The sequence below is a fragment of the Erythrolamprus reginae genome, chromosome 2, assembly GCF_031021105.1.
Source record: "Erythrolamprus reginae isolate rEryReg1 chromosome 2, rEryReg1.hap1, whole genome shotgun sequence".
NCBI classification, from domain to species: domain Eukaryota; kingdom Metazoa; phylum Chordata; class Lepidosauria; order Squamata; family Dipsadidae; genus Erythrolamprus; species Erythrolamprus reginae.
Window position 1 is genome coordinate 95,169,409 of NC_091951.1, and position 18,267 is coordinate 95,187,675.

General features: G+C 43.7%; 2 protein-coding genes across 2 annotated transcripts in view; one reads left to right on the plus strand and one right to left on the minus strand.

Annotated features, from left to right (window-relative positions):
- IFRD2 (interferon related developmental regulator 2) overlaps nucleotides 1–14,270 on the minus strand; it is a 48,343-nt gene extending 34,073 nt beyond the window's left edge. The window contains exon 1 of the mRNA XM_070738762.1: nucleotides 13,649–14,270. Within this exon, the coding sequence (XP_070594863.1) occupies nucleotides 13,649–13,694 (46 nt within the window). The 5' untranslated portion in view covers nucleotides 13,695–14,270. The remainder of the gene's footprint in view (nucleotides 1–13,648) is intronic.
- Nucleotides 14,271–17,562: 3,292 nt separating this feature from the next.
- MST1 (macrophage stimulating 1) overlaps nucleotides 17,563–18,267 on the plus strand; it is a 42,900-nt gene continuing 42,195 nt past the window's right edge. The window contains exon 1 of the mRNA XM_070738767.1: nucleotides 17,563–17,624. The gene's annotated coding sequence lies outside the window, so the exon portion shown is untranslated. The remainder of the gene's footprint in view (nucleotides 17,625–18,267) is intronic.

Sequence of the window (18,267 nt, forward strand, 5' to 3'; positions counted from 1 at the left end):
AAATCACTGGACGAGTAGACTGGGAACAGGAAATGTAATTTAACTCCTATCCCTAGCAAACAACGTAGCTGGGACAGGAAACTCTACTCATCTCCCTAAAATAGAAGTCGGAGGTCAACATCAAGGGAGTGTCACTAAAGGGTTACTTTACACAGGAGAAAGTTGACCAGTGGCAGAAGCCAGATGTGACTGAGCACACAGGTGGGCCCCAAAGCAAACATGACTGTTTGGTGCCAACCAGGGACAAAGGGAAGCTGGAGTTACTATGTTAATCCAGCAGGGGCTGTCAATCACCAAGAGGTGACCTAGCATTTCTAACCCAGACAAAGAGCAAGAACAACGAACTAACAGCAGGACTAGCCAGATGCACACGTGCAATTGAAGGTGCATTTAATGCAAGCACTTGCACATAGCCTGCTAACCTTTGCCAAAAGAAACCAGCATCTTGATTTTTTCAGTTATTAGAAAGTCAGGTTTGGTCCCAGTGGGGGGCGGGGATCAGTGGCTGTCCAATGTACCCATGTTTCCCTGAAAATAAGATTTGGTCTTATTTTTGCTACAAAAGATGCATTAGGGTTTATTTTCCGGTTAGGTCTTATTTTCAGTGAAATATGCTACTAAATGCATCTATTTGGTTGACAATCTTAACTGGGGATTATTTTCGGGGTAAATTGGCACCCTTCGGTCTCGAAACACCATGGTATCATGCTCTGGACTCCCCAGAGCACAAAGCCTAGGTAGGTTAGTATGGAGGATAGACTGTTACTCAAGCAGCAGATGCCTCCTCTCCAATGGAAAGACGAAAGCCAATTTGATTGGTTCCCACCAAGTCACAGGAGTTATCAGAACGTGGCTGTACACAGTCACAAACTGCTTCCGGGACTCCGGCTCTGGATTTTGCCTCAAGGTTTACTCCTGAAGCCGTTTCCAATGATGGATACAGCCACAAGGCAATGGAGGTTTGCAGTCAGCGTTTCCCTTCTCCTAGTGGTTGACCAGGGCGTCTTTCGTGTCTTGCTGTGCCCTTAGTGTACCACATCGCTTGCAGAGACCGCCTTCATGACTGTTGACCTATTCTAGAAAGTTTCATCTGCTCAATCGACCAGAATCTGTCTTCACATGCTCCGGATACACAAGTCCCTATCTCACCGAAGTTCAATGACCCAGTGGCTACTCTCAACCTGGTTTGGCCAGCCTGTTGAAGGTGTTGCCTGGGGTGTGGCCGCTGCACATGCTAAAGCTATTAGGAGCTACAGATGAGAGCTGAGTGACAGGTGGGGACCAAAGGTGAACAAGCTGCCCTAAAAGCTGCTGTAACATTTCATGACATGCCCCTACACCAGAGGTGCTGCCCCTCCCTGAGTACCGCATACACCCCATTTTCGGGGTAGGGCTTACATTATAAGCATCCTGAAAAATCATACTAAGGTTTATTTTATGGGTTAGGTCTTTATTTTTGGGGAATCAGGGTATACGGTAATACCTCGTCTTACGAACTTAATTGGTTCCGGAAGTAGGTTCGTAAGGCGAAAAGTTCGTAAGACGAAACATTGTTTCCCATAGGAAACAATGTAAAAGCGATTAATGTGTGCAAAGGGGGGGAAAATCACAAATATCGCAAAATGGCGCTCCGCTGGGTGCCGCCGCCCGGCTGTCACCTTTTAAAACAGCCGGGGGGCTTATCGGCGTTCTCCCGAACCCGAACTTTCGTAAGAAGAGGCAAAAAATTTCTGAACTCCGGGTTCGTATCACGAGGTACCACTGTATTAGAATGATCCTTACTGGACCTATATCAGTGTTTTATTCCAAAGTGGATCACCTATAGACCATGTTTTTAACATGTATTTAGTTCTCACCCCCCACCCCCCATAGCTTACTGGAAACTTTTGGGGGAACTGAAAAATTTGTCTGCTGATTGAGAACCATTTCATTGGGGTCTTCACTGCTCTTTTGCTTTTCTTACAGCACTGCCTAGTGGTCCCTGCTAAGATTCTCAAAGCTGAAATCATGAGGGAGAAAGACTTCCACACAAGCTGCAATTAAGGGAAGCCAGAAATATCTATTATATATATATGGGAGGACACAGAACTTAAGAAAGGCAGGGAAGTTGAAAATCTGCAGGTGTGTGTGTGTGTGTGTCACAACAGATGGAGAGTGGGAGAACATTCAGAACAGAGTTTTTAAGGCAATGCTAGTGTAAAAGCCTTTGGCAATTCAGAAAAGAATGTGCTTATTTTTTTCTTTAAAAAGTAGCCATTTTCAAATAAATCAGCAGAAAATAAAATAAACTTTTTTTTTGTAAATTTTTAAATTGATTTTCAACCATTTTTAGATACACACAACATAAAACAAGTGTATAGTGAAAAGTGCCCACCACCCGACAAACATACAAATCGGGGATGTTTCTTATATAAACCATTTTAACCCAAGAGCAATGTATCTATTTACATATAATAGAATGATTCCAATTTATTCTTTGTAGCTTGGTCTTGAATTCTACTCGCCATATATAGTCTTACCTTAACTATGAAGAAAGTTCAATAGGCTATACCTGTGGTGGCGCACCTATGGCACGTCTGCCAGAAGTGATACGCAGAGCCCTCTCTGCGGCCATGCGAGCCGTCGCTCCAGCTCAGTTCCACTGTGCATATGCGCATACCTCCCACTGGCCAGCTCTGCCATGCATGCATGGGGGTGAGGCACATGCCTGGGGATATACATGTATGCACAGGGCGCATGCACATTTGTGGGCAAGGTGCATGCAAGGTACTGCATGTGCATGTGTGGGGGGCATTGCATTTAGGATGTGCATGTGTGTGATTTGGGCACTCGGTCCGGAAAAGATTAGCCATCACTGGACTGTGCAATGATCAGGCTAAAATCCTAAAAGACCAATCTTAAAATGCTAGAAGCCTATCGAAGGAGGATATTCAAAGTTAGGATTCTACCAGAGAAGAACATGCACCTGAATCCCCCAAGGGTGCAAATATAAAGAGGGATGGTCCCAGGTAATTTTAAAGAATTGACAGGCTTGAAGGGAAGCAGCATGCTTGGTGCAATCATTGATAATTTTGAATTGTGCCTAGAAATATATGGGAAATCAATTAACTAAATGTTTTCCTATAGCAGTGATGGTGAACCTTTATTTCCTTGGGTGCCGAAAGAGCGTGGGTGTGTGCTATCGTGCATGCGCGAGTGCCCACACCCATAATTCAAAGCCTGTGGAGGGGCAAAAAAAGATTTCCCCACCCCCTGGAGGCCAGAAACAGGGGTTTTTCCAACTTCTGATAGGCCCAATAGACTCGTGTTTTTCCCTCCCTAGGTTCCAAAGGATTCCCTGGAGCCAGGTGGGGGTAAAACGCCCTCCCCAATCCCCCCTCTCCATGGAGGCTCTCTGGAAGCCAAAAATGCCCCCGCCCAGCTTCTATGTGAGCCAAAAATCAGCTGGCTGCAAACACATGCATGTTGGAGCTGAGCTAGGGCAATGGTTCCCGTGCCAGCAGATATGGCTCCGCATGCCATCTATGGCACCCGTGCCATAGGTTCGCCATCACTATCCTATAGGTTTGCAGCCTATCTGTTGTGTATTAAACCAAGTCCTCAAAAGTAGCTATATACCCAATGGAAATTAAGAGCTATTACTTACTTGATAATAGAGTAGGGGTGTCAAACTGGCGGTCCGTGGGCCGGATGCGTCATGCGTAGGCCATGCCCATCCTAGCTCCACAATGGGAAAAAACATCGCGAAACATCATGTGACCCCATACATTTGACACCCGGGTACCAGAGCATGGAGATTATTTAGGTCCCTAGTGTTTTTTTAGTTTTATAAAATAATAAACCAGCGAGTTGAAAATTCAGTGTGCAAAAAGATTTTGTACATATAAAGGAGAATATTGGTAGCCCAAGGTTGACACGAGGGGGCCTTGGTGCTCTTTGAACGTAGAAACATAGAAACATAGAACACTGACGGCAGAAAAAGACCTCATGGTCCATCTAGTCTGCCCTTATACTATTTCCTGTATTTTATCTTACAATGGATATAAGTTTATCCCAGGCATGTTTAAATTCAGTTACTGTGGATTTACCAACCACGTCTGCTGGAAGTTTGTTCCAAGGATCTACTACTCTTTCAGTAAAATAATATTTTCTCATGTTGCTTTTGATCTTTCCCCCCAACTAACTTCAGATTGTGTCCCCTTGTTCTTGGGTTCACTTTTCTATTAAAAACACTTCCCTCCCAACTTGCTTGGAGGTTTTTTTGCTGCTGCTTCATTACCCAAGTTAGATAACATCAGCGGGGCTAGTAAGGAATGGAGTTTGCTCTCATTTTATATTCCAGTGGCTTGCCCTGTCAGTGTTGTTGTAGGAGCTCTTAGAGATTATTTGGTTGGACTGTTTACTGTTTGCTTGCTGGCAGTTTCTTGATTGGGGTATTGTTCACTTGATCTGAGTCTGATGTTAATCTTGGAGTTAATCTGTGTCCATCTGAGTACGGATTGTTGGTGGAGAGGTGTTTTGGTCTTTTTGTTCCCTTTTTGGCTTGTTGATTGTATCTTTTGCATAGTGTATAGATTTTATTTACCATTTTTTTGAAGTATAAGATGCACCAGAGTATAAGATGCACTTTACTTTTGGGTGAGAAAAATAGGGGGGGGGGGGGGGATCTATGTACCAGGTATTCATCTGGCTAGTGTCCTTAATATGGTCAGTTTAAGGACATTATTTTATCCCCTGATTATAGACCTGAAAAAAATCTTATTTGGAGGGAGTAGCAATGAAGACAAGCCTGCAAAGACTTAGGGCTAGAAAAAAACTTTGGAGGGAGTAGGAATGAAAAAAATCCTGCAAGCTTGAAAGATTGTTAGCACCTTCTTAGTGCTGAAAAAAACTTTTTTCAGAGGGATTAGCAATGAAACCAAGCCTGCAAACCGGGGAAGATCGTTACATCTCATTAGAGCTGGGGGGAAAAAGCTTCAAATAGGAAAAAAAAAAGAAGAAGCTACATTTGGAGTATAAGCTCCCCCATAAATTTTCAGCCTCTTTTAGGAGGAAAAAGGTGTGTCTTACACTCCGAAAAATATGGTATATCAATGTGTCTATTGATGGCTAATCTGTCAAGAATGTCAAGCTTCTAGAAATTCCTAGCATTTCTGGACATGTCTTGGTCTGGGACCAGGGTAGATAAAAATCAATAATTTTTTTAAAATCATTTTTTTAAAAAATTAAATAGGATTTTAAAATTACATTTTTAAAATCAAATTTATTTTAATAAAATGCTTTTGGAGTAAAACTAACTAAATACAGTTTTCTATTTAAGACACATTAATAATTTAGTTTATTCACCATGAAATGGACCTTGAGTTATGTAGCATGAAGCTGTATATTCCGCAATATTGGGACTGGTGGTGAGTCAACAGAGGGTCAGAGAAGGAGCTACCGCAGGACTAAGATGACAGTTGCTCTTTAAAAATTATGATTTAAATCAAGCCTTTTTACTAGCAATTTAAATCAAATCCTCCCTGTCTAGGGCAGCCACAGTTTTCCGACTAAGACTATAGATATTTCCATATGTTGCAAAATATTATGTCTTCTAGCTGCTTGTTGGTGTGCAGTCATTGCAATGAATGTTGTAGATAGCTCCTGTTTTTTCTCCTGGGGCTGATGGGTTCAAAGACCGCATGTCTACTGCACTTCCTCTAACTGAAGAACGCATCCATGAACACCACTCAGCAACGTGTGTCAAAGGGAGCACTCCAGATTGTAATAGAGGACATTACAAAATAATACTAAATAGAGTGAGTGATCAGCCAGTACCGAATACAACTTCTAGTTCAAAAGTCCCATGACAACTCATGCTAAGCGTTAAAGGCACCAGCAGCTGGGTGGCCTTGGAACCAGCTCGATTCATGGAGTTTAGCCAATGTCATGTTTACTTTCATGCATTACAGGAGACTTTTGTGACATTTCAATGGTAGATCACCATTGCCACATTCCGTTTCTTTTTTAATTAAAGCTACGTGTCATTGCTTTCATTTCCTCAGTAAAACTACAGTCTGGAAAATTTCATTTTTCTACAATGAGAGACCTCTTGGATACGAATATAGCTTTCTGCAAAGTAAACCTGACCTGCTGAATTATAACACGTGCTAGACTCGAAAGCCTTTGACAATTCCTCATTTCAATATAAAACCCTTATTCTGTCTGCACAACACAATAGAACACCCCATAGTCATTTGAATCCCAGTTTACCAAATTAACCACACTGAAAAATAAGCCAATCACAGTGGCTGCATTTATTGTACACAAAAATTTCCAGCAGAAGCTAGTCACATCTAACCCACCTCTGTCGTCAGGCATGGGTGAATTGAGACTTTCCCTTCCCCCTAGGCTTATAAAATGTATGCATGGTATGTCAGTATGTATGATTGGTTTCTTAAATTGGGGTTTTTTAAATTAACTTAAATATTAGATTTGTTTACATTGTATTATTATTGCTGTTAGCCGCCCCGAGTCTACAGAGAGGGGCGGCATACAAATCTGATTAATAAAATAAATAAAATAATAAATATTATGCCATATTTTTCAGAGTATAAGACACCCCCCCCCCAAAAAAAAGAGGCTGAAAATTTGGGTATGTTTTATACCCTGAATGTAGCTTTTCCCCCTGCTCTAATAAGGTGCTAATGATAATCCTGGCTTACAGGCTTATTTTCATTGTTACTCCCTTCGGAAAAGGTTTTTTTCAGCCCTAATCAAGGGATAAAATAATGTGCTGAAGCTGACCAGACTAAGGACACTAGCCAGATGAATACTTGGTAGATAGAACCCCCCCCCCCCAATATTTTCCACCCTCAAAACGTGCGTCTTAAAATCCTGTGTGTCTTATACTCCGAAAAATATAGTAGTTTGTTAAATGAATCCAGCCACTGGATTAAACCCACTAATATTATTTTACATAAAAAAGGGAAGCAAGGATGAATGAGATGTAGTCTATTAGGTTACATCTAAGTGTTGAAGGAAGGCTACCATCATGTCTTCTATAATGATAAATGTAGACCTCAACTTACGACCACTCACTTAGTGATCATACAAATTTATAACAGCACTTTTTCTGAAAGTGATTTATGACCATTGATCACATTTGCAACCCTTGCAGCATGCCCACAGTTACATGTTCAAAATTCAGAGTTTGGCAATTGGCATGTATTTATGATGGTTGCAGTGTCCTGAGGTCATGGGATCAGCTTTTGCAACCCTCTGACAAGTAAAATCAATAGGTAAGTCAGATTCACTGAACTGTGTAATTAACTTTAACGGCAGTGATTCACTTAAATAGTGTGACTAGAAAGGTATATAAAAACACACTTATAAAGTTCTGTCTTGCTTAGCAACAGAAATTTTGGGCTCAATTGTGGTTGTAAGTCAAAGACTATCTGTATTTCCTTTCCATTTGATTCAAAGGTCTTTCACTTTAGAGTAAACCATGGTTTGTTTTAACTATCATTTCTAGAACGAGCCATGGCTGTGTCCATATGTCACACTAAATCAAAACCAAAGAGTATTATGGTTTAATACAATGTGTGAAGCCAAATAGGTACTCATTTTCACCCCACAATGAAAGTTTCATCACTCATATTCTCTGTTAAGTATTGAGAGTGTATAGTTTATGCCAAGGTCCACTATTCAAGTGGGAAAATGGAGACTATTGATTGGTTGACCCTTCTGACAGTTCTCTATAAAAGGGGAAGTTGTCAGCCTGGATAGTTGCTGGATCTTACTCAGTGATAAAACAAAGAGCTGTTTTTTTTAAGCCTCAAGCCTCTTCAGTCCCAGGACTCAACAATTGGTGGTGAAGGTGGGATACTGAAGGAGGCTGAACCAAAGAGTTGAAAGAAGCAGCCGAAAATCTAGCTCGGTGGCAGCAACAACAGCAAACGGCGACCATTTTGTGTGGCAAAATTCACATAGGCCAAAATGTCAGTGTTCCATCTGCCAACTCCCTCCGATCCAAGGAAGGAGAACTGGGTGTTTCTCCTTTGCCATGGTCAGATTATTTCCTGCTGAGGTTAGACTTTAAGGCACCACTCCTCCATTGCAGGGAGGTGGAGCTAATTAAGTGGTTCCGTCCCACACGCCTAATGGACCCTGCAGGGTTCCAGAGGGAGTTGGAGAAATTCCTGACTCCCTTGTCTACAATCCTGTTGAATCCCTGGTGGTTGCCTGGAATAGGGGGAAATCTGGGGCACTAGACTGGATTGCGCCTTTGCAAAATCTCTGTGGTGGTGGATCCAGGAAAGCTCCATGGTTTACCGAGGAGCTCTGGGAGATGAAACACCAGAATAGAACTCTAGAACAACGCTGGAGAACCAGTAACTCCAAATCTGATCGAACACTGTTAAGAGTCTTTATTAGGACTTACTTAATGACAATACAGGCAGCAAAATATACACATTTTTCCACACTTATTGTGTCTGGTGATTCACATCCAGCTGCCCTCTTTAGGGTGACTCATTCCCTTCTCAATGTAGAGGTGACCGAAGAGTTCTTGAAGGGTAGAGCTGAGGAATTTATTTGGTTTCTGTCAGATAAAGTTGCCAAGAATCAGATGGACTTGGACTCTGATCAGGCAATTCCACCGAGATGACAGGGGCAAGTCTTAGACCTATTGTGTGGGATGAATTTGATCCTGTGACTCCTGAGGATGTGGACAAGGCTGTGGGAGTGACGGGTTCCTCCATGTGTCTGCTGGACCGGTGCCCCTCCTGGTTGGTTTTGGCCAGCAGGGATATGATACGAGGTTGGCTCCAGGCTTTGGTTTACACCTCCTTGAGAGAGACATCCTCCCCGCAACGATTAAAGGAAGCGGTTTTAAGGAAGTTCCTCAAGAAGTCTTCCCTAGATCCGGCAGAATTAAAGAACTTTCGTCCAGTCGCCAACCTACCCTTTATGAGAAAGGTTGTAGAGAAAGTGGTAGTGCTCTAGCTCCTACAGTCATTGAATGAAATGGATTATCTAGACCTTTTTCAATTGGGCTTCAGACCTGGCTACAGCATGGAAACTGCTTTGGTCACTCTGATGGATGATTTCTGGTGAGCCGAGATGGGGATCATTCCTCTATCTCGGTGCTACTTGACTTCTCAGCTGCTTTCGATACCATTGACCATGGTATCCTTTTGCAATGACTAAGGAAGTCGAGAGTGGGAGGCACCGTGATACAGCGGTTCTCCCCCTATCTTTCTGGCCAGTCACAGTCTGTGTTGGTAGGAGGACAGATATTGACCGCGAGACCCCTCTTTTGCAGGGTTCCTCAGGGTTCGGTCCTCTCTCCTATTTAACATCTACATGAAACCACAGGGTGAGGCATCAGCAATATGCTGATGATATCCAGTTATATATCTCCATTCCCTGTCAGCTCAGTGAAGCAGGGATATGATGTGCCAGTGCCTGGAGGCTGTGAGGGTCTTGGATGGGAGTTAACAGGCTTAGACAACCCTGACAAAATGAGTGGCTGTGGGTATTGCCTCCGAAATACTATATTGATTGTCCATTCTTGGTTCGGGGGGGGGGAGTTGGGGGGAGAAATTTCCCCCCTCAGAATGGGTTCGCAATTTGGGTGTCCTCCTAGACTCAGATTAGACCAACATTTGACACTTGTAGCTAGGGAGACTTGCACAGGTTTGCCTAGTGCACCAATTACGACCATACTTGGATCAGGAGGCTCATGCCCTTATCACCTCACAGTTAGATTATTATAACACGCTCTACACCGGTGAAAGACCTGGCTTTTCCGACAGGCCTGGGGAAAAGTAACCAGAGAGATCCGGCCACAAATGTTATGCAAGGGTTTAACTGTTTGTATTGTAAATTGCTTTTAAAATTATTTTAGAGGTTTTAGTATTATTATTGATGTTTTATATTTTTGCTGTGAGCTGCCTAAAGTCTCTAAAGTTGGGCGGCATAGAAACTGAAGAAATAAATAAACACCCGATACAAAAACAAACTACAGTTATTGTCATAAATAACCAAGTGTTCGCAAGGAACTTTGCCAAGGGGTCCCTTTGGCTACCTGAAGCGATAGTCGAAATTACAGGTCCCCGTTCCTATGTGGTAGCATTATCCGATGGGAGAAAATGGTGGTGGTGGCACATAGATGCGCAGCCACCAACCCACAAACACAGATTACTAAAAAGTCCCTAACAATGATTTCCCTAAAGCTGAGTCAAACCCGAGGGTGACAAAACATCTACTTGATGACACTGGACTTCAACGACGCCACAACCCCGAACCAGTTCCAGTAGAATCTGTGACCCCACCTGAAAGCTTCCAGGAGCTGCCACGGGTGGAAATAGAGATGACAGCAGGCCCAAACTCCCTGGCTGAAGCCAACTCCCCTAATGAAACCCCTCAGGTCCGCTAGGGTTCCTAAACACCACGCCTACCTACAGGACCACATATGCTAATGGTTGCAGGGCAGGGGTGTTAAGTATTAAGACTGTATAGTTTATTCCAAGGTCCGCTATTCAATCGGGAAAATGGAGACTGTTGATTGGTTGAGCCATCTGACAGCTTCCTATAAAAGGGGAAGCTACCAGCCTGGCTAGCTGCTGGATCTTACTCAGTGTTACAATAAAGAGCTGTTTGTCTAAGCCTGTTTCAAGCCTCTTCAGGACTCAACATTCTCACTCTGGGTTTCTGTGCACTTGTGAACTATCACAAGTTATTCAATTTTGTACAGAGCAATGCACAAAAACTACTTGAGATAATACAATGATCACCAAACAAACATTTCACGACCATAGCAGAAATAGTACTGAGCTGGCAAATATTGCTTTCTCCAAGCTATCTAGGCCAGAAAGAATTAAGTGTTAAATGTTTATGAAGTCAGCGTGTCTCAATGTAATCCTCTTTACACAACAAGAACACAAGCATTACTTCTTGACAACTGTGGATGTGGCTACTTTCTCACTTACTGAAAATCAAAGTACAAAACAGAACAATAAATCATTGAGATGAAAAGTGAACACCGAAAGTTATTTGTTCCCAGCAGCACACAACAGATTCTACTAGATTATGGAGATACTATCAGCAGTTGTAACTACAAGTTCCAGCATTGTTTTTCGGGCAAAAAGGGAACATTAGACGGGCACATGAACAGCACAAGATTTGGTACACAGAGGGAACTCTATAATACACCCACATCACACCAATCGTCTGTGAGCTGCACTGGCTTCCAACCGGTCTTTGGGCACAATTCAAGGTGTTGGTTATCACTTATCACCTACATGGCTTAGGGCCATATTATCCTCAGGACTGCTTCCTGCCGCCTAGCTCCAATGACTAATAAGGGCCCACAGGGTAGGCCTTCTCTGGGTCCCGTCAGCTAAGCAGCGTTGATTGGCAGGGCTGCAGGGGAGGGCCTTCTCTGTGGTGGCACCAGCTCTCTGGAAACAGCTTCCTCCTGAGATCCATACTGCCCCCACCCTGGCGGCCTTCCGGAAAGCCTTAAAGACCTGGCTCTGCCAGCAGGCCTGGGACAATTGATTAAAAGGCACATGTTTTAGATCCGGCCACAATAAGATATGAATGTTTTTATATAAGGGGTTTTAAATTGTTTTGTAAACTATTTGCAGATGTGCCTTGTTGTAAACCACCCAGAAGAAGTTGGGTGGCATATAACTTAAATTAAATATTAATATTGAATTTAATAATAAATAAAAATTAATAATTAAATAATTAAATAAATAACTATGCAATGGCAACAAATCCTGTGAAAAGAATTTCTCTTGCCTCTATCAAACCTGCTTTATTTCACACAGCTTAAAATCCCAATAGACTTTTAGGCTGTCTGTCAAGTCACCCTATCCAGCTAAGTTTTCTATCACAGCACTGTGGCAAGAGAGGCCTTTCCTTCTTTCCTTGCTTCCAGATGTTAGAGGAGGCATTCTCATTCAGTCCACGTGGCCGGCATAGCCCACCTTTTAATGCATGCAAGCCAATGTGTATATTCAACCACGTAGAAAACACAACTTAATTTTCCTATGTGGATTTATATTCTGGAAACCATTTAGTCTCCCTTAAGCAGCATGAAAAGAGAAGACATATACAGTGGAACCCCGACATAAGAGCTGCTCTACTTAAGAGCAACTCGAGATAAGAGCTGGGAGGGGAGAGATATTTTTGTTCTACTTACAAGCCCAAATTCGAGATACAAGCGCCAAGGAGCTGTCTCCTGAAGCCAAACGCTAACTTCCGCGTTCGGCTTCAGGAGACAGCTGCGAAGCGGCGCGCGTGTTTTAAAAGGTTGCAGCCGGCCTGGGGGGCTCGGGGGGTGCTTGCAGCTTTCTTTCTTGCTCTTTTTCTTTCTCTCTTTTACCTTCCCTTCCTCTATTTCTTCTTTCCTTTCTCCTTCCCACCTTCTTCCCTCCCTCCCTCCCTTCACTCATTCCTCTCTTACTCTCCCCTTTCATAAGTTTCCTTGCTTCCTTCCTCTGTTCCTGTCCCTTCCCCCTTTCTTTCTTTCTTTCTTTCTTTCTTGCTCTTTTTCTTTCTCTCTTTTACCTTCCCTTCATCTATTTCTTCTTTTCTTTCTCCTTCCCACCTTCTTCCCTCCCTCCCTCCCTTCACTCATTCCTCTCTTACTCTCCCCTTTCATAAGTTTCCTTGCTTCCTTCCTCTGTTCCTGTCCCTTCCCTCTTTCCTTCCTTCCTTCCCACCCTCCGTCCATTCATTCACCCATTCCTCTCTTGATCGCTTAAAGCCGGTCCCTGGTGCAAAAAGGGTTGGGGACCTCTGTCCTACAGGATTGGGTGGCAGAGAAGTTGAACATATGTAAATTTAAAAGTTTAAGAAAGTTTACAAGTTAAGTGAAAGAAACTTCATTATTCATTTATATGTACATGTACATTTCTTCATTAAAAACACGTCTTTCTGCATAATTTAGACTAACTTTGTGAGTTTTTTGAGGGCTGGAACCAATTAAAATTATTTACATTAATTCCTATGGGGAAAAGTCGTTCGAGATAAGAGCTGCTCGACTTAAGAGCCCAGGTCCGGAACGAATTAAACTCGTATCTCGAGGTACCACTGTATATATTGGCGGCGGGGGGGGGGGGATATTCAATCCGGATCCAGAATTAGAAAAGAAGAAAGTGGAGATTCCCCACTTTCTTTAATTAAAAACTCCCAAACATTTATTTGCTCGAGTTTGGGGGGAAAACAGCATTTCAGGTGAAAAAAAGTACCCGGCAGGCGATGGATATCCTCGCATATCATTTCTAATGTCCGCCCCCCGCCGCCCTAAATTGACCCCCACGTATAGACTTCTTCCCCCCACTACGCCACACTTTCCCACCCACGTTTCTCCACCCGGAAGAGTCAGGAGGAGCCGAGCAAAAAAGGTCCGCTTCCCGGGCGCGCCGATCCCTCTTGACACGCGGCATTCCAGCCCGGCTTGCCGCTGTGGCAGCTGCTGCTACAGGTCCTCTGAGGCCACCCCGGAGCCGAGCCGGCGGGCACAGCGATTAAAAAGCTCGCCCTCCTCCGAGGCAAGGGAGCTCCCCGCCGGACTTCCACCCCAAGGAGGCGAGGAGAATGCAGGCGATCGGTTCCCCCCAATTGCCGTTCTCTTTTCGCCCCTGTGTCTTACCTCGCCCGCCTCGGCGGGATCCTTCGCCCCGGCGTGATCGGGGCATGGCTGAATCGAGCGGCTATCAGGAGACGGTTTCTGACCGGGCGGCGCCTCTACGTTGTGGGTCGACGGGTACGGTCGCTGCCTCGCAGGGGAGCCACGCCGTTCGCTCCACCACCATTTTCCTTTCCGTGATTGATCACTCGCTCTCTTCCCCCCACCCCCGCCAAGCGAGTGCCGGTGCCGCCGCTGCCTCTGGCGCCGCCGTTCCCTCTGGGAGTTGGAGTCCTGGCAAGCCGGGCTTGTCCAGTTAAACCGCTTTGTGACAAAAGGAGGGCTGAACTACGAGCCCCGTGATGCTTTGCGCGCCTCCCCTTTCAGGAAACAAGAGTCTCGGGGATGAAGGCATACTGGTAACGTAGCGTGGGTGGCAAAGGACTACGACTCCCGAAAGGCCAGAGAAAGAAGGTTCGCCTAGCGGCCCGGGATAGACAAAGCTGGCTCTTTCATCACATGTGGACTTCAACTCCCAGAATTCCTGAGCTAGAATGATTGGCTTAGGAATTCTGGGAGTTGAAGTCCATCTGTCATAGAAGAGCCAATTTTGCCTACCCCTGGGGAATCCGCGGATTTCGGGGCCGCGTGCTAAGGGCGCCCGCGAGTTTTATAGAGGTTGCCTCTCTCGCGCCCTCCGCTGGAGAAATGGAGAATTCCACAGAGGCGACCTGCATTCCGTCAACTGAAGAGTGAGGGAAAGGCTTAAGGAAATATGACTGAAAATGAGTGAAATATATTCGGTCAGGTGTGGGGAAAAAATAATTAAGCAAACAGTACTCTATTAATTTCATGTATTTATTTCATTTATTTAGTTCTATTTGTATGCCGCCCAATTCCTTAAGTGCTCTGGGAGGCTAATTTTTAATAAATAGAATGTCAATCGCCACAGCATTTTGATGCCTTTTCGCGCCGTTTGAGACTTGTGGGTCGAAACTTCACGCAGTCACAGCCTCCATTGAGTTTTAAGCAGGAAAACGACCCACCGGGCTGCAGCTGATCTGGGTGCGAGAGATGGAGGGTCATTCTCCCGCCTCCTGTCCTCGGTTTACAACCTTTACGAACGGCCCTCCATTCCTGGGCATATGACCATTCTCTTTCCCTTCGGGCGGGGCTTTCAGACCAGCCCATTAAAAATGAGTCAACCGTAGACGGAATGGTACAGTCCGTTTGCTTTCGGGCTAAATTCAACGTGTCTTATAATTCCTTCGGAGATTTGAGTTTTATCTTTATTTATTCATTAAATTGGTCAAACGAAACAAGAATAAGAATAAAAATACAATGTGCAGGGACGATAGGCACGTTATTGACCACTTAAGTATTTATTTTATTGGATTTCTAGGCTGCCCTTCTCCAGGGGACTCAGAACGGCTTACACGATAAAATCAATACAAAGTACAAAATATGAGAAACCCTATATATAATCTAATCTAAAACCCCAAACAATTAAAAAAAAACATTTAACTAAAATCCAATCATAATCATGTCTGGTCCACATAAGTCAATTTGTGACTGACAACTGAATGTCTTTGCCAGACTTTTGACAACTCTATGAGAGAAATCACATTTTTTACAGTCAAATTTAAAATGGTTTACATCGAGTTTAAAGCGGTTGTTGGCGTGCGTATTGCTGCGATTAAAACAGAAAAAGTCATTTACAAGTACTGTAAAACATTCTTACGTATCATTTTGTATGCAATACCTAGGTCTTACTGCAAGTAACACAATTCTAAGTTATCCAAACTGAGAATTTCGAGCCTAGTAATATTTTTTAATTTTATTTATTTATTATGTCCAATACACAATAATACACAATGAAGGTTATAGAGGATATAGTAGAGAAGAAATGTGAGATATAGGAGAGACTATAGGGCAGGGGACGGAAGGCACTCTAGTGCGCTCATGTATGCCCCTTACTGACCTCTTAGGAATCTGGAGAGGTCAACCATGGATAGTCTAAGGGTAAAATGTTGGGGGTTAGGGGGTGATACTACAGAGTCTGGTAATGAGTTCCACGCTTCGACAACCCGATTACTAAAGTCATATTTTTTACAGTCAAGTTTGGAGTGGTTAATATTAAGCTTGAATCTGTTGTAGGCTCTTGTGTTGTTGTGGTTAAAGCTAAAGTAATCTTTGACGGGCAGGACATTGCAGCATATGATCTTGTGGGCAATACTTAGAACATGTTTAAGGCGTCGTAGTTCTAAGCTTTCAAGAACCAGGATTGTAAGTCTAGTTTCGTAGGGTATTCTGTTTCGAGTGGAGGAATGAAGGGCTCTTCTTGTGCGAAGTATCTTTGAACATTTTCAAGGGTGTTAATGTCTGAGATGTGATATGGGTTCCAAACAGATGAGCTGTATTCGAGGATGGGTCTGGTGAAAGTTTTGTAAGCTCTGGTAAGTAGTGTGAGATTTCCAGAGCAGAAGCTACTTAGGATTAGATTAACAACTCTTGAGGCCTTCTTAGCGATGTTGTTGCAGTGGGCTTTGTCACTTAGATCTTTAGTTATTAGTATTCTGAAGTCCTTGACCGAGTGGGGATTATCTGTGATAATTTGTTTATTACGTTTGTATTTGAAGTTCTGATTCTTTTTGCCGATGTGTAGGACAGAGCATTTGGAATTGCCATGTGTTGCCATGTATAAGGAATTCTATTGTGTACGGAAGAGTGCAAGCCTTTTCTCGTGAAGTACTGTACTTCAAATGTACTGATGTACATTCTGTACATTCCTGAGCTAGCATGACTGGAGGAGGAATTCTGGGAGTTGAAGTCTACAAGTCTTAAAGCTGTCAAGTTTGAAGTTTATAAAAAGTGTACATGGTTGTAAAAAGTATTCTGCTGCACTGGTATTTTATTGAATAATATATTACTACAGCATTTGGTTCAGAATACTTTCCCCCATGTTTTCTTCCTCTAAAATCTAGGTGCGTCTTATACTCAGAAAAAAATACGGTAATTATAGGACCAGTCTTTCCATTTACTATCTTTGCAGGTCTGTAAAACAAAGGAAAGCTGATTGAAATTGTAAAATTGTGGTGCTTTACTTAGTGACTGCTTCAAGTTTCCATTCCTAATTGCAGTTGCTAACCAAAGACTGTCTTGTTTAATAAAATGGTGGGTGACTGCAGGCCAGTTATGAGAAGGAATCATCAAGTAGCTGACTAGAGAACATTAGTGAATCAAATGCATATTATCATTAAGGACACTGAGGCTAGAAAGATGTCCATCAATGAAGCAGATGGAAAGCTTCCTTTATTTCTTCACCTATCCAAGAATTGGCATACTATAAAAAGCATTTGACAAAATTAGCATTGGGGTTTAAGCGTTAGTGTAGAAGTACATTAGTGATTTGATTCGGTGAATCAATTACCTTTGCAAACTGAATGTCAGTCTAACCTCTTTTAAGCTTCCAGTAAAATGCACAATTCTTATATAAATACACACAGGCAGTGGTGGCTTCTGACTTGCCTCACTGTCGGTTCGCTTCCTCCTGCACCTCACGGGCGCATGCTGCACACCGTGCGGCCGCGTGGGATGGGCAGGCACACGGGCGCTGCTGTGTATGCGCAGAAGCAAAAAACAGGTGCCGCCAATTCAGGGGCGTGCCCAGCTGGCGATCGCTGCCAGTTTGGCGAGTGGGGAAATTCCCGCTATCGGTTCTCTAGAACATCCCAAACCTGCAAGAACCCACCTTTGCACACAGAGTATATAAATAAAACTCTGTTTTTATAGCTCTACTGGAACAAACATAAACAACAAAAGATTGCTCACATTCCATTGATGTACTTATCTTTTTTTTTTAAAGGGACAATGAAAGCAGTGACCAGAGGGAAGAAAATATTGCTGCACTCAACACATTAACCAGTTGGAGTGGGATATTTGCCTACAAGGAAAGGAAGCACAGCCAGAGATCCAGACAATGCTATTTGACTTGGCACAAGTGAGAAATACTACTTTTGATATGTAATGCGACATGTGTGTTGCTTTTTATTTAATATCCACAGGGAGCAGTCAAGATCAGCAAGATGGCAAATGGAGGATTGTGAACCAAGCCCCACTCTCTTTGAATATGAATGTGGTGTTGACATACGTTGGAATGGTGCATCCTCCAGGGTTGTCGTGGGCGTGTGCGTGTCTGGCAGTCATGTGCACACCCGTTGGCACAAGATTTGGCTTCTGCACATGCACAGCAAGGAGGAGGTGAGGAGGCGCACGAGTGAGATTTCGGCGATTTTTGCTGATATTTTTGCCTCCGCGCATGTGCCAAAGCAAAAAAACCGGTGAAAATCGGCAAAATCTCGCTTGGGCAAGTGTTGTCACACAACATTTCGCTTGCTGCACATGTACCACTGTTCCCCCTAGGGTGCGCGGCTGCACGCACGCATGCAAAAACAACCCCCTGCACAGTGTTTTCAAATGTGTCGCAGCGGTCCCCGCCCAATAGCTGATTTGTCCCTCCCAAGCTGTCAGGCGGTGAGGAAACCCCATGGGCTCTGAGCCCTGCCCAGCTTCTTTGGCTTTGGAGACCACGCCCACCCCTGCCAATTTTCTTCCCGGCGCTGAGTGGGTTCTAAGGTGGACTC